Genomic DNA, 24,664 nt, shown 5'->3' on the forward strand with positions numbered 1-24,664 from the left:
TGTTATATGTAATTTTACTATGCTAAAGTTAAAACCTTCCTTTTTGATTATACAGAAAATGGGAAATGCCGTGGGATAATGTTATTATACACTGGTTTAATAAAACAATGATTGGCCATTAGCCAGGCAGGAAGTATAGTCGGGGTGAGCAGACTATAGGAATGCCGGGAAGAGGAAGAGCCGAGTCAGGAGTCGCCAGCCGGACACAGAGGAGGCAAGATGTAAAGGCAGAACTGAGAAAAGGTACCAAGCCACGTGGCTAAACATAAATAAGAATTATGGGATGCCGGGCGGTGGTGGCGCACGCCTTTAATCCCAGCACTCGGGAGGCAGAGGCAAGCGGATCTCTGTGAGTTCGAGGCCAGCCTGGGCTACCAAGTGAGTTCCAGGAAAAGGCGCAAAGCTACATAGAGAAACCCTGTCTCGAAAAACCAAAAAAAAAAGAATTATGGGTTAACTTAAGTGTAAGAGCTAGTCAGTAGTAAGCCTAAGCTAATGGCCAAGCAGTTATAATTATATAAGCTCCTGAGTGATTATTTTTATAATCAGGCCACGGGAATGCAGGGGCTTGGTGGACCGGAGAAACCTTCAGGCTACATCAGAGAGGATCACGATTGCTACATTCCTGCAGGAAAACCATCCCCCATTAGAACAGAGCTGTAGGTATCACCTGGCTCCCAAAGGCCAGGATACTTTCCCCTTCAGAGCTGTAGGTATAGCCTCATTTCCAACAGCCAGGGTACCTTTCTCTTCAGAGCTGTAACACCTATATATATAGCCTGGTTTCTGACAGCCAGGATACCATTCCCTACAGAGATGTAACATTAGAGGTGTAGCCTGGTTTCCAACAGCCAGGATACCTTTGCCTTCAGAGCTGTAACACTTACACCTATAGGTATAGCCTGGCTTCTGATGGCTTGGATACTTTTCCCTCCAGAGCTGTAATACTTACACTTTGTCTATATATTATGGCTCCCAATTTAGTGTATTTTATGGGACTCCTGAGTGCTTGAACAAGTGGGTCTCTGATTCTTGTGCCTTCTCTTGGGCTCTTTTCCTTTATTTGTTAGTCTTGTCCAATTCTGATGTGATAGTTTTTGTTTTATCATATTATACTTTTTGTTATATTTTATTATTATATCTTAGAAGCCTGTTTGTTTTCTAATGAGAGATAGAAAAGGAGTGGATCTGGATAGGAGGGGAGGAACTGAGAGGAATAGAGGGAGGAAAAACTGCAATCAGGATATATTATGAAAGGAAAAAAATCTAATTAAAGTTCTTTTTCTATTCATGAATACACACTTTTTACATCCATTCATTAGCTGGATATTACAGTTGTTTTTAATTTATATAACTACCAATAATATGGAAGAATATTTGGGAACAAGTATTTGTATGTAAATGATTTTCTTTCTCATAGATAAAGAGAAGTAGAATTGCTAAATCATACAATAATTCCATGTTTATCTTTTAAGCAAGGGTCAAACCCTTCTCCAAAGTTGCTGTGCTAGTTTACATTCTCACCAGCAGTACATGAGGATTTGAACAAATTTCTCCAAATATTTGACAATATTTATGTCAGTTTTTATTATGGCCATTCTAGTGGATATGAAGTAGTATCTCATTATGGCTTTGATAAGTTTATTTGACTTATGATCATCACCTTTATATAAATATGGTTCAAAGAAATGTCAAATGGGACCCTTTTAATTTAGATTTTCATTAATTGCTAAATTTCTAGAGCTCTTTATAGCTACCTTATAATCTCTTCATATTATGATTAACAAATATTCTATTTGGGGGCTATATTGTCACTTGATGGTATCCACAAAAACACATTTTAAATTTTTATAAACTATTCCTTTCTTTCTTGTATCACATTTAAAATTCGACTCACTATTTCTAAGCTTAAAAACTAAACTAAGGGGAACTGGAGTGATGGACTAGCAGTTAAGAATACTGGCTTTTCTTCCAGTTAGGACCCAGGTTTCACTCCTAATACCCACACGACATCTCATAACTCTGTAACTCTAGTTCCAGAGGGTCGGACACCCTCTTCTGGCTTCCTCAGGCCAGATTTTAAATGTGGACATCAAGTTGTTATAAGCAATATTTGTTGAAAGTATTTTTCCCCATTGAATAGTTTTCACATCCATATTAAAAGAAATCAATGAAGTTTAAACATGACAGCTATTTTTGGAGTTTCAATTCTATACCAATGATCTGTATTTTTATCTTTATGCCAGTACCCCTTTAAGAAACTATACTACAATTTTGTAGTAAATTACCTTTATTATATAGTAACTACATGGTACATGAAATTTATCCTTTTTGTCATATGTAAGTGTAGAGATCAGTGGCATAATTATTCACATTGTTATATAAGTATTACCATTACTATCTCTCAAACTTTTAGTCATCCCAATGTAGTAAATTTTGAAAGAAAAAATAAGTAAAAGGAACCTTCTTCTATTCCAAAATTGTTTTGGTTATTCCTGGTCTCTTATGTTTAGATATTAACTTTAGCATTAATTTGTCAGTTTCTGCAATAGAAGTGGTTGAGATTTGATAGTAATTGCAGTTCCTAAATTTGTTGATCTGCTTGGAGAAAACCACTCCATAAACATAAAGATGACATTTCTTCTCATTCATTTTGGGCTTAGTATCATTCAAAAGACTTATACTATTTCAGTGTAAAAGTCACAAACTTCTTTGTTAACTGTAGTGGGTAGCCATTCCAGCTTTGGTCTGGAAGTTCCAACCCCTATTAAGGCTTCGGTAACTATCATGCCTACAAGGCGGGGCCAAAAGAGGGCCCTGAAGACCCGAGATGAGAATGTGCCACACTCTCTTCCTGCTAGGACCCTGGACGCTAGAGGCAGACCAAGGAGAGTTCTCCAGAGAACACCCGGACTGCGCTGCATCTTTCCCAGAACCCACCACCTACCTATCCCTTCATTTGTAAGTTACGCCATTAAATAAATCTCCCTTTTAACTATGTGGAGTGGCTTTAATAATTTCACCAATAGTTAACTTATTTCTATTTTATTCCTTTGGTATGATTGTAAATAGTTGCTTTCTTAATTTCATTTTTGTATTGCTTTTTGCTACTGATTGTTTGTGTGTGTGTGTGTGTGTGTGTGTGTGTGTGTGTGTGTGTGTGTGTTCTGAGAATTCCTTAGGGTTAATTTGTAAGGATACATCATTTGCAAACAGAGATATCTTTACTTTCCCCCTTATAATTTATTTAATTTCCTGGCCAGAATCTCTAGTACAATGCTGAGTGGGTAGAAATATGAAGATTGAAAAGGTCAAGCATAGTATACCTGAGACTGCAATAGTTTACAAGGCCTACTTGTAAGGCTGGCTCTTGGATGGCATCTTGAGAAGATGGATTTCAGTGAGGTTTCCATCATTGTTAGATGAACCTGGCTCACAATGTCCCAACTGCTAATGCAAATAAACTGTGTTGAATATATATGATTTTCTTTTGGGAAACTGGAAGTTGGTACATGTTAGATAAAGGATGTCTACATCAATAACTGCCAATAAATTTTGGACTCCTCAGTTTAAAAGAGCTTTCCAGATCTACATTTCAGACATATTGTTACAAACATGTTGCTGGGAAATTAAGAATGCCCTGTGTGGTTTCAGTGAGAGAACTCTTGAAAACTTCCACAGAGTTTCCTTAACTTCCATGCCTGCCCTTTTCCCTTTGTTCATTTTGCTTTATCTCTTTCTGCTGGAACAAACTGAGCCTAGTGAATCAGCAAACCTGGACCATCTTTGCTGAGCTTTTAGCACATTTTGTTATTGTTGTTCTTGATCTTAAGAGTGATAGGATGGCCAAACACCCTAATTGTCGTGCTAGAAACCCCATCCAATGACTGAGGGAACCAGATGCAGAGATCCACAGCCAGGCCCCAGGTGGAGCTCCAGGAGTCCAATTGGCGAGAAAGAGGAGGGTTTATATGAGCGAGAATTGTTGAGACCAAGGCTGGAAAAAGCACAGGGACAAATAGCCAAAATAGTGGAAACACATGAACTATGAAACAATAGCTGAGGAGCCCCCAACTGGATCAGGCCCTCTGGATAAGTGAGACAGTCGATTAGTTTGATCTGTTTGGGAGGCATCCAGGTAGTGGGACTGGGACCTATCCTCAGTGCATGAGTTGGCTGTCTGGAACCTGGGGCTTATACAGGGACACTTGTCTCAGCCAGGGAGGAGGGGACTGGACCTGCCTGGACTGAATCTACCAGCTTGAACTCAATCCTCAGGGGAGTCTTTGCCCTGGAGGAGATGGGAATGGGGGGTGGGCTGGGTGGAAGGGGGGTGGGCGGGGGAAGAACAAGGGAATCCATGGCTGATATGTAAAATTAAATTAAATTATAAAATAAAATAAAAATTAAAAAAAAGAGTAAAGCAGGTAGTCTGTCAACATGATGTTAGCTTTAGGATTTTCCACAGATGCATTTTTATCAAGACGATAAAGTTCTCCATTTGTTCTTTTTTGCTTTTATTTTGAGGGAAAAAAAATTGTATTACTAGCTTAGCCTGACTCTGTAATCACCATTATACTCCTTTCCCAGTGATAGGGTTACAGACTGGTATATTCTATTTATAATGTAAGTTTCCCCCACCCACCCAAGGGTGCTGGATTTTGTCAAGCAGCTTTTTGGCAGTCATCAATGATGTAGGCGGTGTCCCTTGTTTTACTAACATTCTATTACATTAGTTTTTGCATATTAAACAAATCACACATTCCCAGCATAAATCAGGCCAGGTCTCAGATTTCTATTATAGAAAATGGCCAAATAAACACACAATTAAACATAGTGCTAATAGGTGCTGCTAAATGGAAAAAAAAAAAAAAAAGGCCTGGGGAGGTAAGAGCAAGATGAAAAGGTGCAATTAGAACTATTTGGGTAAAATTGATCAGAAATAATACTAATTTGATCAGAAATATGCATGATGAAAGGGAGACATGGAGAGGGAGACAATTCCAGGTGGAAGAAGTCCAGGCAAACTGAAAATGATGAGAAGTAGGAACAAGCTTAATGTCTTTAGAGTCATAGCCTCAACAGCAAGATGTCCTCAACGGTCGAAACAATGGTCAACATGAAAACAGATCCCACAAGGAACCTGTGGGTCACCACAGAGAAATTTCAATTTCGTTACAGTTGTGAGAGGAAAGCATTCCCAGCATACTTTCTCAACCAGCTTAGGGCAGCTGTACCCATATCCCTCCCTTTATCTTAGAAAATCTAGAATCATCTCTGGGGCGTGATTCTTCTGAACTTCCCCGAAAGGCTAGGCACCTCCCGGTCTCTCTCTGCTACCTCTGATTAGTCAGTGAAATAGCACTGATTTGTTGTGGGCGCTTAGGGAGTTAATGTGTTTGTTTCACACACCCTGTTTCTTCCACAGCTGTAGCCCCAGTGGCTAACTTTGCGGTGGTTAGTTAACCCATGTCCAATGAAAAGAACAACTCTCAACTCCTTCGCACAGCTCGGTGCTGTACACAGAAGCGCTGGGCAGTGGTTGCCTTGGGACACTGGCAGCATCATGACCTCAGTTCACCTCTGCACCCATCAGCAGCAGGGTTTGCATTTCAGGGATACAACCTGGGCTCAGGAAGCCTCCTGGGGAACACGTCTCATAGGCTCCCAAGTGCCTCTCTTGCTACCCCTGGCAGGTGTGAGGCGACCCTCCCGAACTCTCAGCACCTGGCCAGACACCCCCTTTTCTGCAGAACTCGCAACAAGCGGTGGCCCGTGCAGCCAGGTCCAGCTCCCCGCAGTCCACCCAGCGCCCGCCCATTGTCCTACCCCACTCACCGAGGATGCGAGTGATGCCCAGGGTCAGCTTCTCCAGGTGCGGCTTGCTGCCGGCTTGCAGTGGGGGCTGCATCTCCTCCATGGCACGCGTCCCCCCTCCGCGCGCGGTGGCGGCAGCGGCGGCGGCGGCGGCGGCGGCGGCGGCAGTGACCGGGGCCGCCGTGGAGAGCCGGCTTGCCGGCTGACGCGGCCGACCCCGCCTCAGCTCTGCGGCCGTCGGGCTCACGGCATGCCGGGAGTTGTAGTTTTCGGCGCCTGAGGGCTCGGCCAGGAGAGGATGGGCGCCCCGGGGGGCTCTGGCTGCAGCAGTTCCGCTGGGCGCTCGTTCCCGCGACCCTGGCCGGGGCCTCACCTCACATCTCCGCGACCCCGCCTCGCCTCGGCCGGGAGCCTCGGCCCTCGCCAGGGTCGGAGGCGCAAGCGGGGGCGGGCCTCTGCGCCGAGCGGCCAATGGGGACTGAGCCTGGCGGCCGGGGCGTGGCGGCCCCGGCGCGACGCTGCGAGTGGCGGTTGTTTCAAGATGGCGGGCGCGGCGGGCCCCTCCCTGCCCGGCTCGGCGTTCTGGAGCCGCGACGGTATCCTTTGCCCCGCTGCTAGGGGGCGCCGCGCCCTCCGGGGTGGCGAGGGTCGGGGCGCGAGGCTTCCCGTGGGTCGGAGCAGCGCGGCGCGCACCCGGGGCCAGAGAGCGGGCCTTCCCCCACCTCCAGCGGGGTGTCCCCGCGCCTGGCGACGAGGTGTTGCTAGGTGGGAATTCTGGCTACTGAGAAATCCGCCCTCCTTGACTGTGGGTTCTGCAAAGGTGGCCTTGGATGGGGAGGTCTCAGGCAAGGCTGGAAAAGCTCCGCTGCCAACCCTTGCCGCGAGATCACTGGTTGATGGAGGGTGCCAAGTGAGTTTGTAGTGGTCGGGAGGGCAAGTGTGGGTGGACACACTTTTGCTAGGTGGGGCTGCGAGTCTTTTTTCTCTTGATTTGGAATTCCCTTTAGTGTGCGCCCCTAGGAGCAAATCGGGTGATTTTTATTGGCTAATCTTGGGCTTTTAAAGCCCTTGAGTGAAGCTGTATTTTCTAGGACGAGCTCTGCTGGTGCTAGTTAGGGAACGCAATAGGAAGTGCCTGGAAGCAGTGTTGACTTACAAGGTTGTGCGTCACCCTTGTTGAAAATTGAAGTTTGGGAATTGTTTTTGCTCAGGAAGCTGTGGAGCTTTCTAGTCGCGCAGTAGTTAGAATTCTCGGTTCAATAACTGATGAGATTTCACCGTAGTTCATTTCTAAGATTAGGTTAGCTCTTGCATCTGAAGCCTTCATCTTGGTTATGTACTTCCTTGCTAGAGGGGCATTACTAGAGAGGAAATGTAATCAGTGTTCCCAAGTGCCTGAAAAGAGGCCAGTTGGTTTGCTAGGTGTAGTGATGACATTGTTTTTAGGTATTACTGTTACCTTTGGCAAAATCATTCTGGACATTCTATTCCTAGCTCCCAGTGAAACTTAGAAAATTGTATTACCAGTTTCCTTTATTGAATTACTTGGGTGAGAGTTTCTTGGGTGCAGACAGGAATACGTTTGCATTCTGTGCTGCTGAGTGTTTAGTGTTGTGCACTTACTAAACAGAATTACTGCTTGTCTCTGATAGGTGGGCGAGGAGCAAATGAAATTACCTCATGTACTGTGGAAGAAAGCATACCAGTGTACTCTCAAAGGAAATTTTCTCCCCTTTACTTATTCGAGTTGAAAAGCAAATGTGTGCATCAGGACTGCTGTGCTGAAGTAGGAACTCAGGAAATTGGGATCCGTCTTTTCTTTAGGAAAAAAAAAGAGTTATTTGCTTATAACAGCTAATGGTATTTTTCTGACATACAGTAGAGGAGATGACAGTCTGATTCACTGGAACTGAGCAAATTCACAGTGTGTGGTCCAAACCATTGCTTTTGTTGTTAGCAGCCTTGTACTCATTTATGTAGTCATAACACTAATCATTTGTTATAGAAGTAATAATATATTCCCTACCTTTTACATTTTCTCATGAGCTGAATAGTTAATGTAAAAACATTCAGACCTATCCACTCATGATGAGAAATTGAAATTGTATGGAAAATTTGATGGTAATTAGGTTCTATAGAAATTCAGATATAAGAAAGTAATTGCAAAGTTATTGGTATCGCCTTTTTCCTCAGACTGTTCCATCTAATGACCAATTAACACGCAGCTTCTGATATTTTCACTCTAAATCTCCATAGGGCATACAGCTGTGTTAAATGTACATTGTTGCTATTTGCTGAAAAATGTAATGATAATTATGGACCTTTTGGTCTTTGAATCTTGATTTCTTTCTGACACATTGATGATTATTTCCCAGACCACTCCAGAGTAAAATTCCACTAGGATAAAGTCAGAAAGTATGCACCTATGACCTGGTATTCTTTGCACATTAGTGAATAAAATATTTTCAGTGCTTCACTTAAATGATTAAATAAATGTGATTGAGAGATTTCTCAATCCTAGAAGTTTTGATCATGAGAGAGCAGATAATCAATGATGGATCATCACCTTTAAAAAGAGTTGTAACAACTGCATATTTTGAGTCAGCAGTGCTATTTGACACAAGGTATTGGCATCTAATGTATGAATAATGAGGATGCCACATTGCATCTTATGGGTTAAATCTTCTGGTATAACACAATTTTTTTGGTCGTGAATTTCTTTGCTAATCTATATTGTTCATAGTAGTGTTAGAAGTGGATACTCTTTCTACAGTATCTAAATTTGATTACTAATGTGCACTTGCTGGGTTAACAGAATTAATAAAATATAAACAAATATGAACTACAAGGGAGTGGCCCAAAACATTGCAGTAATTATCTTCTCTGTCATTGAGTTTTCAAGTAAAAATAGATTGAGACTTTACATTGATGTAAACCTAATTTACCTCAAAACCTCTGTGGTAGATAAAAATGACATATACCTGTGTTGCTGGCAAATGAATCCCTATTCAAAGAGTTAGGGAACAGTAAGCAATACTTAGCTTATTTCTTTCACGCATTGCTTCCTCTATACCAGTTCTGCCCTGGCTTCCAAGTACTATTTTCCTTCTGGGGAAGTAGCTGTGTTGTTATCATCATGGAAAATATTTTGTAACTTGCAGTTATTCTTGTTGAAGTATTTCTAACTAGAGAAATAAGATGGCATGCAGGTCCAATATACGTTTGATATACCTTTTGTCTTTTTGATCTTTCTAAAAAATATAGCTTTGTTGGGAGATTCTATGTAAGTTAAATATTTGAGTTCTTAATGAGACAAAAGAGGTTGTTACATGTTATTGGAAGAGACAACTTTCAATGCTAGCTTTTTTTTTGAATATTTAATATGCTGATTTTATTGAATAAAAGGTGAAAAAGTGGCCCTTGTTTGTTGCTAGCCTGTCAAACTATGGCAAGCAAGCATTCTTTTCCCTGACTGGAGTTTTTTGTTACTGTATAGGTTCCAGAGTGTAATTATGGCCTATAGCTGAGCTGTATTACATATGCAATTGAAATTCTCCAGCTGAACTATTTATTTATTTTTATTTTATTTTATTTTTCTTTATTAAGAAGTTTTCTACTCAGTCCTCATGCTATCCACAACCCCCCTTCTCCCTCCTCCCACCCCCCAGCCCTCTTTCCCAAGCCACCCCGCATCCCCACATCCCCCAAATCGAGGTCTCCCATGGGGAGTCAGTAGAGCCCAGCTCACTGAGCCTAGGTAGGTCCAAGCCCCTTTCTACTGCACCAAGGCTGTGCAAGGTGTCACACCACAGGCACCAGATTCCTAGAAGCCTGCCCATGCACCAGGGACAGATCCCGATCCCCCTGCCCGGGTGCCCCCCAAACAGTTTGAGCCAAACAACTGTCTTCCGTGTCTAGAGGGTCTAGTTCAGTCCCATGGGGGCTCCACAGCCACCAGTCCACAGTTCATGGGTTTCCACTAGTGTGGTCCATCATCTCTGCACATCCTTCCATCATGATCTCGACGTCCCTCGCCTGCAGTATCTCTCCTCTCATCAATTGGATTCCAGGAACTCAGCCTGGTGCCTGGCTGTGGATCTCTGTATCTGCCTCCATCTGTCACTGGACAAAGGCTCTATGATGACAGCTAGGTTATTTGCTAGGCTGGTCACCAGAGTAGACCGGTCCAGGCACCCTCTGGGCCACTGCCAGCAGACCAAGGTGAGGTCAACCTTGTGGATTCCTGAGAGCATCCCCAGCACCCTGCCTCTTTCTATTCCCATGATGTCCTCATCTATAATGGTATCTTCCTCCCTGCCCTCCCACTCTGTCTCTGTTCCAGCTTGACTCTCCCATTTCACTATGTTCTCATCCCCCACTCCTCGCCCTCTGCGACCCCCCACAAACACGCCCAGTCCACTCATGTAGATCTCATCCACTTCTCCTTCGCAGGGTCATCCATGTGTCCCTCCTAGGGTCTTTCCCTGTTAGCTAGCTCAATGCTAGTTTTAAAAATGTTTGCTGAAATTAGTATTTAGAGTTGTTGGGCTCATGGCTCATAAAAGTAAATATCAGTTTTATCCCTTTGTAGATGGCTTAGTAAAAACCAGATATTCTTTTTGTTTGGGAATTCATACAAAATTGAATATACAAGATGAAAATCATCATCTTTTTTGGTCTTAACATTTTAAAGATATGAGATAAGACTGAAAAATGAAATGCATGCATCTACTACTAATAAGTGCTTCAGAGAAAAATAAAATAGGAAAAGGCCGAGGGAGGGGAGGGGTCACAGTTGGAGAGAATTGTGCAGTTTTAAGTATATGTGTGGTTAGGCAAAGAAGGCCTCAGTCATAAAGTGATGTATGATCAAGGGCTTAAAGATAATGAATGAGTAATATGAAGCTTTTGAGAAAAAGCTATCTAGCTAAAGAAATCATAAATGCAGGAGCTCTAACACAGGAGCTTGTGTAGTCATTAACAAATTCACGGATGCTAGCAGTGACGGGGAAGTATATCAAGAAATGAGAAGAGAGATAGGGTGGAAAGATCAGATCTTGAGCATTATAGACCTCATACTTGGATTTTTATTCTGAGTAGAAAGGATATAAAATTTTAAAATGTTCATTCTGGCCTCTATTTTTATTTTTATCTTTTTTCTTTCTTTCTTTTTTTTTGGTTTTTCGAGACAGGGTTTCTCTGTGTAGCTTTGCGCCTTTCCTGGAACGCACTTGGTAGTCCAGGCTGGCCTCGAACTCACAGAGATCCGCCTGCCTCTGCCTCCCGAGTGCTGGGATTAAAGGCGTGCGCCACCACCGCCCGGCTTATTTTTATCTTTTTAAAAAGTTTTTTATTCATTTTACATATCAACCACAGATCCCCCTTTCAACTCTCTCCCTACCGCCCCCCCCCCCCAATTCCTTCCTCCAACAGGGTAAGTTCTCCCAAGGGGGGACAGCGAAGCCTGGTACATTCAGTTGAGGCAGGACCGAGTCCCTCCCTGCTTTATCAGGGGTGAGCAAGGTGTCTGACCATAGGTAATGGGCTTCAGAAAGCCTGTTCATGCACCAGGGATAGATCCTGATCACACTGCCAGGGGCCCCTCAAACAGACCCAGCTACACAACTGTCTCCCATATGCAGTGTCTAGCTAGTCCAGTCCCATGCAGGTTCCACAGCTGTTGGTCTAAAGTTGGTGAGTTCCTTTGAGCTTTGTGGTGATATTGTGTCCCCCAATATATTGTGCTCGTTAATAAACTTATCTGGGGTCAGAGAACAGACAGCTGCTAGATAGACATAGAGGCAAGAAAATGGTGGCACACACACCTTTAATCCTAGCACTCTGGAGGCAGAGATCCATCCAGATCTCTGTGAGTTCAAAGCCACACTAGAAACAGCCAGGCATGGTGACACATGCCTTTAATCTCAGGAAGTGATGGCAGGAAGCAGAAAGATATATAAGGTGTGAGGACCAGGAACTAGAGCCTGGTTAAGCTTTTAGGCTTTTAGCAGCAGTTCAGCTAAGATTCATTCTGGATGAAGACTCAGAGGCTTCCAGTTTGAGGAAATGAGATCAGCTGAGGAATTGGCAAGGTGAGGTTAGCTGAGGCTTGCTCTGTTTCTCTGATCTTTCAGTGTTCACCCCAATACCTGGGTCTGATTTGTTTATAGTAATAAGACCGTTGAAGATTCATGCTAAAGAGCTTGGTTCAGTTGTCTTTGCAGATTTCCCCATCATGATCTTGACACCCCCCCTCCCCCGAGATTGCTAATATAATCCCTCTTCTCTTTCTTCAATTGGACTCCTGGAGCTCGGCCTGGTGCAATGGTTGTGGATCTCTGCATCAGTTACTGGATGAAGGCTCTATGATGACAGTTAGGGTATTCACTAGTCTGATTACCAGGGTAGGCCAGGTCAGGCACCCTCTCCACTATTGCTAGTAGTCTAATCTGGGGTCGTCCTTGTGGATTCCTGGGAATTTCCTTAGCACCAGATTTCTCCCTTATGCCATAATGTCTCCCTCTATGAGGATATCTCTTTCAGTGCTCTTCCATTCCATCCCTCCTCCAGCTCGAACATCCTATTCCCTCATGTTATAATCCCTCATCCCTTACTCTCTGTTGTCCTCCCTTCCCCATTTTACATATTGGAATCTCCTCTGTTTCCCCTTCCCAAGGTGATCCATGCATCCATCTTGGGGTCCTCCTTGTTAGCTAGCTTTTCTGGAGCTGTGGGTTCTTGTCTGATTGTCCTTTGCTTTACATCTAGTATCCACTTATGAGTGAGTACATACCATGTTTGTCTTTCTTAGTCTGGGTTACCTCACTCAGGATGATATTTTCTAGCTCCATCCATTTGCCTGCAAATTATATGATGTTATTGTTTTTTATAGCTGAGTAATACTGCATTGTGTATATGTACCACATTTTCTTTATCTATTCTTTAGTTGAAGGGCATCTAGGTTGCTTCCAGGTTCTGGCTATTACAAATAATTCTGCTATGAACATAGTTGAGCAAGTGTCCTTGTGGTATGCTTGAACATCTCTTGGGTATATGCCCAAGAGTGATATCACTGGGTCTTGAGGTAGATTGATTCCCAATTTTCTTTCTCTCTCTCTCTTTTTTTTTTGTATTTCCCATCTTAACATGGTTTATTCTTTATTATTATTATTATTTTATTTTATTTTACAATACTATTCAGTTCTATATAACAGCCACAGATTCCCTTGTTCTCCCCCTTCCTGCCCCCCTCCCCTTCCCCCCAGCCCACCCCCTATTTCCACCTCCTCCAGAGCAAGGCCTCCCCTGAGGACTGAGATCGATCTGATAGACTCAGTCCAGGCAGGTCCAGTCCCCTCCTCCCAGATTGAGCCAAGTGTCCCTGCATAAGTCCCAGGTTTCAAACAGCTAACTTATGCAATGAGCCCAGGACCTGGTACCACTGCCTAAGATGCCTCCCAAACAGATCAAGCCAATCAACTGTCTCACCTATTCAGAGAGCCTGATCCAGTTGGGGGCCCCTCAGCCTTTGGTTCATAGTTCATGTGTTTCCATTCGTTTGGCTATTTGTCCCTGTGCTTTATCCAACCTTGGTTTCAACAATTCTCGCTCATATAAACCCTCCTCTTTCTCGCTAATTAGACTCCCAGAACTCCACCCGGGGCCTAGCCGTGGATGTCTGCATCCAGATTCCTCAGCCCTTGGATGGGGTTTCTGGCACAACTATTAGGGTGTTTGGCCATCCCATCACCAGAGTAGGTCAGTCCCGGCTGTCTCTCGACCATTGCCAGCAGTCTTTTGTGGGGGTATCTTTGTGGATTTCTGTGGGCCTCTTTAGCACTTTGTTTCTTCCTTTTCTTGTGTGGTCTTCATTTATCATGGTCTCCTATTCCTTGTTCTCCCTCTCTGTTCTTGATCCAGCTGGGATCTCCCGCTCTCTTTCCCTCGACCCTCGCCCTTCATTGCTCCTACTCATGTCCAGGTTGTTCATGTAGATCTCAGCCATTTCTCCATCATTGGGCAATCCTCGTGTCTTTCTTGGGGTCCTTTTTTCCAGGTAGCCTCACTGGTGATGTGAGTAGCAGTCCAGTCATCCTTGTTCCATATCTAGTATCCTCCTACGAGTGAGTACATACCATATTTGTCTTTCTGAGTCTGTGTTACCTCACTCAGGATGATTTTTTCTAGATCCATCCATTTGCCTGCAAACCTCATGATGTCATTGTTTTTCTCTGCTGAGTAATATTTCATTGTGTATATGTGCCACAATTTATTTATCCATTCTTCAATTGAAGGGTATCTAGGTTGTTTCCAGGTTTTGGCTATTACAGACAATGCTGATATGAACATAGCTGAGCAAGTGCTCTTGTGGTATGATTGAGCATTTCTTGGGTATATGCCCGAGTGGTATAGCTGGATGTTGGGGGAGATTGATTCCCAATTTTCTGAGAAAGTGCCATATTGATTTCCAAAGTGGTTATACAAGCTTGCATTCCCACCAGCAGTGGAGGAGAGTTCCCCGAGTTCCACATCCTCTCCAGCATAAAGTGTCCTCAGTGTTTTTGATCTTAGCCATTCTGACAGGCATAAGGTGGTATCTCAGAGTTGTTTTGATTTGCATTTCCCTGATGATTAGGGATGTTGAGCAATTCCTTAAATGTCTTTTCAGCCATTTGAGTTTCCTCTGTTGAGAATTCTGTTTAGTTCTATAGCCCATTTCTTAATTGGACTGTTGGTCATTTTGATGTCTAATTTCTTGAGTTCCTTATATATTCTGGATATCAGTCCTCTGTCAGATGTGGGGTTGGTGAAGATCTTTTCCCATTCTGTAGGCTGTTGCTTTGCCTTGTTGACCATATCCTTTGCTCTACAAAAGCTTCTCAGTTTCAAGAGGTCCCATTGATTGATTGTTTCTCTCAGTGTCTGTGCTACTGGTGTTATATTTAGGAAGTGATCTCCTATGCCAATGCATTCAAGACTACTTCCTACTTTCTCTTCTAGCAGGTTCAGAGTAGCTGGATTTATGTTGAGGTCCTTGATCCACTTAGACTTAAGTTTTGTGCACGGTGACAGATATGGATCTATTTGCAGCCTTCTACACATTGATATCCAGTTATGCCAGCACCATTTGTTGAAGATGCTTTCTTTTTTCCATTGTACACTTTTGGCTTCTTTGTCAAAAATTATATATTCATAGATGTGTGGGTTAATGTCAGGGTCTTCAATTCGATTCCATTGGTGCACATGTCGGTTTTTATGCCAATACCAAGCTGTTTTTATTACTGTAGCTCTATAGTAGAGCTTGAAGTCAGGGATCATGATGCCTCCAGAGGTTGTTTTATTGTACAGGATTCTTTTGGGTATCCTGGGTTTTTTGTTTTTCCATATGAAGTTGAGTATTATTCTTTCCAGGTCTGTGAAGAATTGTGTTGGTATTTTGATGGGGATTGCATTGAATCTGTAGATTGCTTTTGGTAAAATTGCCATTTTTACTATGTTGGTCCTGCCTATCCATGAGCATGGGAGATCTTTCCATTGTCTGACATCTTCAATTTCTTTTTTCAGGGACTTAAAGTTCTTGTCATATAGGTCCTTCACTTGCTTGGTTAGTGTTACCCCAAGGTATTTTATGTCATTTGTGGCTATTGTAAAGGGTGATGTATCTCTGATTTCCTTCTCAGCTTCTTTGTCCATTGTATATAGGAGGGCTACTGATTTTTTTGGAGTTGATCTTGTATCCTGCTATGTTGCTGAAGGTGTTTATAAGCTTTATCAGTTCCTGGGTGGTGATTCCCAATTTTCTAAGAAACCACCATTCTGATTTCCAAAGTGGCTGTACAAGTTTGCACTCTTTCCAACAGTGGAGGAATGTTCCCCTTGCTCCACGTCCTCTCCAACATAAGCTGTCATCAGTGTTTTTGATCTTAGCCATTCTAACAGATATCAGATGGTATCTCAGAGTTGTTTTGATTTGCATTTCCCTGATGACTAAGGATGTTGAGCAATTCCTTAAATGTCTTTCGGCCATTTGGGATTCTTCTGTTGAGAATTCTCTGTTTAGATCTGTAGCCCATTTTTTAATTGGATTGTTTTGTATTTTGCTGTCTAGTTTTTTGAGTTTTTTATACATTTTGGAGATCAGCCCTCTGTCAGATGTAGGGTTGGCTGTCATTTTGTCTTATTCACTGTGTCCTTTGCCTTACAGAAGCTTCTCATTTTCAGGAGGTCCCATTTATTAATTTTTGCTCTCAGTGTCTGTGCTACTGGTGTTATATTTAGGAAGTGGTCTCCTATGTCAATGCTTTCTAGGCTACTTCCTACTTTCTCCTCTATCAGGTTCAGTGTAGCTAGATTTATGTTGAGGTCTTTGATTCACTTGGAATTAAGTTTTGTGCATGGTGATAGATATGGATCTATTTGCAGCCTTCTACATGTTGACATCCAGTTATGCCAGCACCATTTGTTAAAGATGCTTTCTTTTTTCCATTGTACAGTTTTGGCTTCTCTATCAAAAATCAGGTGTTCATAGGTGTGTGGATTAATGTCAAGATCTTCAGTTCGATTCCAGTGATCCACATGTTGGTTTTTATGCCAATGCCAAGCTGATTTTATTATTATAGTTCTATAGTAGAGCTTGAAATCAGGGATGGTAATGCCTCCAGAAGTTGCTTTATTGTAAAAGATTGTTTTTGATAACCTAGGTTTTCTGTTTTTCCATATGAAGTTGAGTATTGTTCTTTCAAGGTCTGTGAAAAACTGTGTTTGGATTTTTAATTGAATCTGTACATTGCTTTTGGTAAGATTGCCATTTTTATTATGTTGGTTCTACCTATTCATGAGCATGGAAGATCTTTCCATTTCCTGATATCTTCTTCAATTTCTTTCTTCAAAGACTTAAAGTTATTGTCATACAGGTCTTTCACTTGTTTGGTTAGAGTTACCCCAAGGTATTTTATATTATTTATGGCTACTGTAAAGGTGATGTTTCTCTTATTTCTTTCTCAGTCTGTTTATAGGAGGACTACTGATTTTTTTTGAGTTAATCTTGTATCCTGCCACATTACTGAAGGTGTTTATCAGCTGTAGGAGTTCCCTGGTAGAATTTTTGGGGTCACTTATATAGATTATCATATCATCTGCAAATAGTGAATGTTTGACTTCTTCCTTTCCAATTTGTATCCCCTTGATCTCCTTTTGTTGTCTTATTGCTCTAGCTAGAACTCCGAGTACTATAATGAATAGACATGGGGAGAGTGGACAGCCTTGTCTTGTTCCTGATTTTAATGGAATCGCTTTGAGTTTCTCTCCATTTAATTTGATGTTGGCTGACAGCTTGCTGAAAGTTGCCTTTATTATGTTTAGGTATGTTCTTTGTATTCTTGTTATTTCCAGGACCTTTATCATGAAGGAGTGTTGGATTTTATCAAAGACTTTTTCAACATCTAATGAGATGATCATATTTTTTGTTTTTTTTTTTTTTTTTCTTTTTTTTTTCTTTCAGTTGTTTATATGGTGTATTACATTGACAGATTTTCACATGTTGAACCATCCCTGCATCTCTGGGATGAAGCCTACTTGATCATGATGGATGATTTTTTTTTAATGTGTTCTTGGATTTGGTTTGCCAGTATTTTATTGGGTATTTTTGCATCAATGTTCATGAGGGAGATTGTTCTGTAATTCTCTTTCTTTGTTACATCATGTGTGGTTTGGGTATCGGGGTAATTGTAGCCTCACAGAAAGAGTTTGGCAATGTCCCTTCTGTTTCTATTGTGTGGAACAATTTGAGGAGTATTGGTAATGAAATTCTGGTAGAATTCTGCATTGAAACTATCTGGCCCTGGGCTTTTTTTGGTTGAGAGACTTTTAATGACTGCTTCTATTTCCATAGGAGTTATAGGTCTATTTAAAAGGTTTTTCTGGTCTTGATTTAATTTGGGTATATGGTACCTATCCAGAAAAATTGTCCATTTCTTTTAGATTTTCCAGTTTTGTGGATTACAGGTTTTTGAAGTATGACCTGATGGTTCTCTGGATTTCCTCATTGACAATTGTTATGTTTCTCTTTTGTTTTGTTAATTTGGATATTCTCTCTCTGCCTTTTAGTTAGTTTGGATAAGGGTTTATCTATCTTGTTTTTCTCAAAGAACCAATTCTTTGTTTCATTGATTCTTTGTACTGTTCCTTTTGTTTCTATTTTATTGATTTCAGCCCTCAATTTGATTATTTCCTGGCATCTACTCCTCCAGGGTGAGTTTGCTTCTTTTTGTTCTAGAGCTTTCAGGTGTGCTGTTAAGTTGCTAGTGTGAGTTTTCTCCAACTTCTTTATGTATGCATTTAGTGCTATGAACTTTCCTCTTAGTACTGCTGTCATAGCGTCTCATAAGTTTGGGTGTGTTGTACATTAATTTTCTTTGAATTCTAGGAAGTCTTTAATTTTTTTCTTATTTCTTCCTTGACCCAGTGGTGATTCAGTTGAGCATTATTCAGTTTTCATGAGTTTTTAGGTTCTGTAATTTGTGTTGTTGTTGAGTTCTAACTTTAAGGCATGGTGGTCTGATAAAATACAGGAGGTTATTGCAATTTTTTTTTTAATCTGTTGAGATTTGCTTTGTGACTGAGTATGTGGTCAGTTTTAGAGAAGGTTCCATGTGGTGCTGAGAAGAAGGTATATTCTTTTGTGTTCGGGAGGAATATTCTTTTGATGTGTATTAAGTACATTTGAGTCATAATGTCTGTTAGTTCCCTTATTTCTCTGTTAAGTTTCTGTCTGGTAGACCTGTCTATTGGTGAGAGTGGGGAGTTGAAGTCTCCCACTATTAGTAGGGTTTGATGTACGATTTAAGCTTTAGTAATGTTTCTTTTACATATGTGGGTGCCCTTGTATTTGAGGCATAAATGTTCATAATTGAGACTTCATCTTGATGGATTTTTCCTGTGATGAATAAATAATGTCCTCAATCTCTTTTGATTAATTTTATTTTGAGTCTATTTTGTTAGATATTAGGATATCTACACCAGCTTGCTTCTTAAGTCCATTTGATTGGAAAGACTTTTCCCTGTACTTTACTCTGAGGTAGTGTCTGTCTTTGAAGTTGAGGCGTGTTTCTTGTTTGTAGCAGAAGGATGGATTCTGTTTCTGTATCCATTCTCTTGGCCTGTGTCTTTTTACAGGCGGATTGAGTCCATTGATATTAAGGGATATTAATGACCAGAGATTGTTAATTTCTGTTATTTTTTGTTTGTAGTGTTGTGTGTTTTCCTTCTTTGGGATTTGTTGGTGTGGGATTATCTATTGCCTTTGTTTTTATGGATGCATCTAACTTCCTTGGCTTGGAGTTTTCCTTCTAGTGCTTTCTGTAGGACTGGATTTGTGGATAGGTATTGTTTAAATCTGTTTTCTTTTTTTGTTGTTTTTTTTTTTTTTTTTTTTTTTTTTTTTTTTTTTGGTTTTTCGAGACAGGGTTTCTCTTGTGTAGCTTTGCGCCTTTCCTGGAATTCACTTGGTAGCCCAGGCTGGCCTTGAACTCACAGAGATTCTCCTGCCTCTGCCTCCTGAGTGCTGGGATTGAAGGTGTGCGCCACCACCGCCCGGCCTTAAATCTGGTTTTATCATGGAATATTTTGTTTACTCCATCTATGGCGATTGAGAGTTTTGCTGGGTATAATAGTCTGGGCTGGCATCCATGGTCTCTTAGTGTCTGCATAATGTCTGTTCAGGACCTTCTGGCTTTCAGAGTCTTCATTGAGAAGTCAGGTGTTATTCTGATGGGTCTGCCTATATGTTACTTGGCCTTTTTCCTTTGCAGCTCTCAATATTTTTTTTATACTGTATTTTTAGTGGTTTGATTATATTATGTGGCAAGGAGACTTCTTTTCCAGGTCCAGTCTATTTGGTGTTCTGTAACCTTTTTGTATCATCATAGGCATTTCCTTCTTTAGGTTAGGAGAGTTTTCTCCTATGATTTAGTTGAATATATTTTTTGTGCCTTTGAGTTGGTATTCTTCTCCTTTTATCCCTATTATTCTTAGGTTTGCCTTTTTCATGGTGTCCCAGATTTCCTGGACATTTTGTGTTAGGACTTTTTTGACTTTAGTATTTTCTTTGACTGACAAATCTATTTCCTCTATTGTATTTTCCATGCTAGAGATTCTCTCTTCCATCTCTTGTATTCGGTTGGTTATACTTGCATCTGTAGTTCCTGTTAATTTACTCAGATTTTCTATTTCCAGCATTCTCTCGGTTTGTGTCTTATTCATTTCTTCTATTTCAGTTTTCAGGTCTTGAACTGTTTCCTTCACACATTTAATTGCTTTTTCTTGGTTTCTTGGCTTTCTTTAAAGGGCTTATTTATGTCTTCCAATTTTTTGTTTGTCTTTTCCTTGATTTCTTTAAGGGAATTTTTCATTTCCTCTTTAAAGTCCTCCATCATCTTCCTAAAATTATTTTTAAGGCCGTTTTCTTCTGATTTTTCTATGATGGGATGTTCAGGTCTTGCTGATATAGGACAACTAGGTTCTGGTGGTGCCATATTGCTCTTTATGTTGTTGAATGTATTCTTGCACTGGAGTCTACCCTCCAATTAGTGCAAATGGTGTCTGTGTCTCAGGGAGCCACCCTTGCTCCGATCGTAGTTGGCAGAGTCTGTCAGGGATCAGCTGTGGTTTTGGAGGATGAGTGGGTTTGGGGGGTGGATTGGAGCTTGTAGGTTACAGGGTCCCGTTGGGGATGGTAGTCGTCAGTCCTGACTGCAGGAGTCCTGCCTGCTGGCCTGCACCTGGGGCTGCAATGGGTGGGGTGTGGGGGGCACTGGTTGTATCCCTGGGCCTAAAGCCTAGAGGCTGGGCCTGACCTCTGTTTAAAAAGTAGAATGTTGACAAGTTCTGTATGGAAACAAGAGAGGGCAGTTAGGAGGCAATGTCAGTAATCCTGGTGAGAGAAATGGTGATTTGGATTTATATGCCATTGTTGGTCAGAAGTTGTTGGGCTCTAGGTATGTGTTGAAGGTTATGCCAACAGAATTTTCTGAATGTGGGATAGAAAATAAAAGTCAAGAATAACTCCATGTTTTGTTTTGGGCAGCTAGGAGTATGAGAAGGGCTATGTGAGGGGTGGTCTTTGAGATTCAAGTAAAGACTTTACTAGTGGACTTACTGAATCTGAGGTAACTTTTATGTGTCTGTCAGTGTTAAATTTAGCAGAGATGCTTGATCTAAAGATTAATTTGGCAGAAATCAATTCACTGATAGTACTTAAAGACAGGAGAATTGAATCAGATCATCGGTAGAATAAGGAAAGAATAAAACCTCTAACTCAGGGGCTCTAGGACACTCCAAAGTAACAAGGAATGGCCAGGCTAGGAAGAGTTGAAGAGGAAGGGGCAGGAATTGTTATAAAAGTCAGAGGAAATTTGTGAGTGTGGTATCTCACAATGAAATTTTAATGAGTGGTCATTTATATCAAATGCTATTGACAGATCAAATCCAAAGAAGCAAATGAATTAATTGATAAGTTTATCAATATGGGGCATTAGAACTAGTTTTATTTGATTGATAGAATGAAAGCTTGATTGGATAGGTTCATGACTAATTAGGAGGAGAGGAATTGGAGACAATGGATTGTCTCTTATAAGAAGTTTAACTGTAAAGGGAAAATAGTGCAGTAGTTGGAGGGGATGTAGGATTAAGGAATTTATTTTCCTTTTTTGAAAAAAGTAAAATAGTAATACAACATTTGTCGGTGGATTTTTCTGTCCTACCAGCCAGCTCCCAAATAACCACATGGAGACTTCTTATTTATTATGAAAGCTTGGCCAATAGCTTAGGCTTGTTTCTAATAAGCTCTTATAACTTAAATGAACCCATTTCTTTTCATTTACTTTCTGCCTCGTGGCTTTATTACCTTTACTCTGTGCTGCCCAGGCTGCTTTCTTGCTTCCTCCGTTCCTGGTTGGTGACTCTACCTTCTTACCAGTGTTCTCTTTGCCCTGAAAATTCTGCCTATCTATTGGCTGTTTAGCTTTTTTTAAAATCAGTCCCAGTGACATATCTTCACACAGTGTAAAGGAATATTCCACAACAATCTTAAGCTGCTATTAGGAACGCTTAATAGGAAAAAAAAAAAAAAAAAAAAAAAAAAAAGGTTGCTTAACCAGAAAGAGGATCAAAAATGTCAGCAGCAATATCCTTGGGAGAAAAGGAAAAAAGGTAATTTGTGTGTGTGTGTGTGTGTGTGTGTGTGTGTGTGTGTGTGTGTGTGTGTGTAAGTGTGTAAGGGCTCCATTGCCTTTAGATTAGGGCATGAGCACTTCTGTAGCAAGAAGAGAAATGGGAAGGTCTTGACAGTTTTTTTTCTTAAGGAAATAGGAAGCATTATTAGCTGAGAGTAAGAATGGTGGAAGTGTGTCAGGAGTGAAGTAGGAGGAGAAAGGGAGAAATGTTTGTTTCAGCTTATGAAGCTGAGTAGGGTCCCCATTCTTTACGCAGGTTTTTCTCTTCTAGTTGTGAGCAGACTTTTTGTGAATGATCTAGAAAATATGACATGTTTACCAAGACATCCTTGGAGAACACCCTATGTCTATCTTGTAATTAAAAGCACTGCTCTATGGAGCATGTTTTGTACCATTGTCTTGATTTTTTTTCTGTTTTTTTTTTAAGTACATTTCAAACATCACACATTTATCGAGTGTCCACTGTGTATAAAAGCTCTGTGTTAGTCTTAGATGATATAAAGTAGAAGAATGGTATCTGTTGCCCAGGAGAACATACTATTATATTTCATAGAGCTATTTAGAGATTTGTTATTGGTGAATTCAGAGTTGGCTTCTTTGGAACAGTAATTTCTGTTCTCCAAAGCTGTCAGACCTTATCCATAGTGTTTGAGGAAATTGAAAACTTAAGAATGCTTATTATCAGTCAACATCTTTTTGTAGGTATTTATTTCTTTATTTGAGGTAGGGTTTCATGCAGTGGAGGCTGGCTTTGTTCTCTTAATCTTCTGCCTTTTTCCCCTAAGTACTGGGATTATAGGTCTGTACCACCATCCTAGCTTATCAACCCAAATCTTAAAGTTGTGGTAGATCGTACATGTGCTGTAGAAGGCTGTGAGAAAACCACCCAGGAGCTCAGGCAGTGGGCGTCATCTGAGAGTTCCTGCTTTTCTGTTACTATGGGTGATAGAACTTAGGGCCTTGCTCATGCCAGGGAAGCCTTCTTCAGCCCCAACCCTTGCCCAGCTCACATCTCCACCCTCTCCTCCTTGGAGACAGTGTCTGAACTCAGACTGGCCTTAAACTCATTCTGTAGTTCAGGCGGGTCTTGAACTCCTCCTGCCTCAGACGCCCCAGTAGCTGGAGTTATGGCCTTCCATCATCAAGTCCCAACATATTGCTAGGCAATTCTAATTAGTATTCCCTGGAAAAAGATTCCATCACAAGGATTCTACTGAGAAAAAATATTTATCTATTTACTTTATTACTAAATTACAATTTCATAAATATACAGTGTGTAGTTTGGTGCTTCTCCCATTTCCTTCTCACTTCCCCTGCCCCCAACTCCTCTTCCTTATAAGAACTGTTTTTCCTGTTTAGTAGGTTGGGTTCTTTTAGTAGCCCACAGAGCTTAATTGGGGCTTTCTTTGTGATCCTGACTTTGAACTAACCTTCTTATTGATTTTATAGATATGTTATTGAACCTGCTACATCATTTTCCACATGGCTGTGGTTAATAACTGTGGTATCTAGAAATCTTTGAAAACATTTTTTGAACTGAAAATTTTGTAATTTTTCATATCATTTGTACAGAAAATTATTTATGTGCTTCTTGCCTGGGATGTTACCAAATTGTAGATTTGTAGATAAATCGGGATTTAGACAGAATTCCTAATAGGATCCTCTAGGAAGAAAACTTTCTTGTGATGTTTCTTTTTCTGTAGTAAATGTATGTTTATGTGTGTGTGTGTATGTGCATATACATATATATACAGTACACATATATGCATACATATCTCTATATATATAAAACTCATATTTGTAGCAAATGTATATATATATAAATATACATGTATTTGAGACTGAGCTAAATATATTTACATATATATATTTGCTACAAAAAATAATTATCATAAGAAAGCACAAGAGAGCTTTATATATGTGTCTGTATATATATATTTATATACATTGCTACAGAAAAAAATATATATATTTTCTGAATTTCTCCTTTTGAAATTCAAAATCATTCTTTTTTGTCTTAAAATTTTCCCACATCTTCTATAGTGGGGCTTCTTGGGACATTTCATGAATGTATTACCAAAGAATAAATATTGCCTTTGTGTTTGAATGATTGACTTGCCCTAAAACATTGTTTGATCTTCAAAGCTAATGCCTGTCTTGGAATTATTTATTCTTTTTGCCTAAAATAACTGTCAGCTTCTCCCTGGTGCTTAGCTCCTTTTATTGAAAAAGGAAAGCAACATAAAAGAATGTGTATCACAAAAGTATCCTATTTGGGAACAAGTGTGAAGGAAGATTCATGGACCATGGCTTCCAGCATTTTCTCTAAACATAAGGTTATGACTATCTAAAGTTGAGCTTTTGTAAAAAATGTTTATTATTTTTCTAGTTTTCTTTTTAAGTAAGTTATAAATTCTCAGGTCAAAAGAGATGATTTTTTTTTTAACAGATCCACATAGATATCTCATGATGTTTTATAATTATTTTCCTTGATGTTCTCCTCCACAGTTTCTGATGAAGAACAGTCAGTAGTTTATGTTCCAGGTATGACATCTATGTTAAAGTTCTTGAAGCTTCCCTTGTTTCTTAAGTGTTAGGAGGAAATTAAACATTGCGAC

At 40.7% G+C, this 24,664-nt stretch overlaps 2 protein-coding genes across 10 annotated transcripts in view; one reads left to right on the forward strand and one right to left on the reverse strand.

Moving 5' to 3' along the window:
* The window catches only part of Tpgs2 (tubulin polyglutamylase complex subunit 2), a 60,225-nt gene extending 54,254 nt beyond the window's left edge, over positions 1 to 5,971 (reverse strand). The window contains exon 1 of the mRNA XM_006971420.4: positions 5,839 to 5,971. Within this exon, the coding sequence (XP_006971482.1) occupies positions 5,839 to 5,920 (82 nt within the window). The 5' untranslated portion in view covers positions 5,921 to 5,971. The remainder of the gene's footprint in view (positions 1 to 5,838) is intronic.
* The window catches only part of Kiaa1328 (KIAA1328 ortholog), a 284,005-nt gene continuing 265,309 nt past the window's right edge, over positions 5,969 to 24,664 (forward strand). For 3 of the 9 annotated variants that reach the window (XM_042263679.2, XM_076554846.1, XM_076554845.1), the window contains exons 1-2: positions 6,116 to 6,413; positions 24,555 to 24,590. In XM_042263679.2, the coding sequence (XP_042119613.2) occupies positions 6,116 to 6,413; positions 24,555 to 24,590 (334 nt within the window). Of the gene's footprint in view, positions 6,414 to 6,445; positions 6,728 to 24,495; positions 24,591 to 24,664 lie in introns of those variants that run through there. The other 6 variants (XM_042263680.2, XM_076554851.1, XM_076554848.1 and 3 more) reach the window with 6 other exon arrangements.

This window comes from Peromyscus maniculatus, chromosome 19 (assembly GCF_049852395.1).
Source record: "Peromyscus maniculatus bairdii isolate BWxNUB_F1_BW_parent chromosome 19, HU_Pman_BW_mat_3.1, whole genome shotgun sequence".
Classification (NCBI taxonomy): domain Eukaryota; kingdom Metazoa; phylum Chordata; class Mammalia; order Rodentia; family Cricetidae; genus Peromyscus; species Peromyscus maniculatus.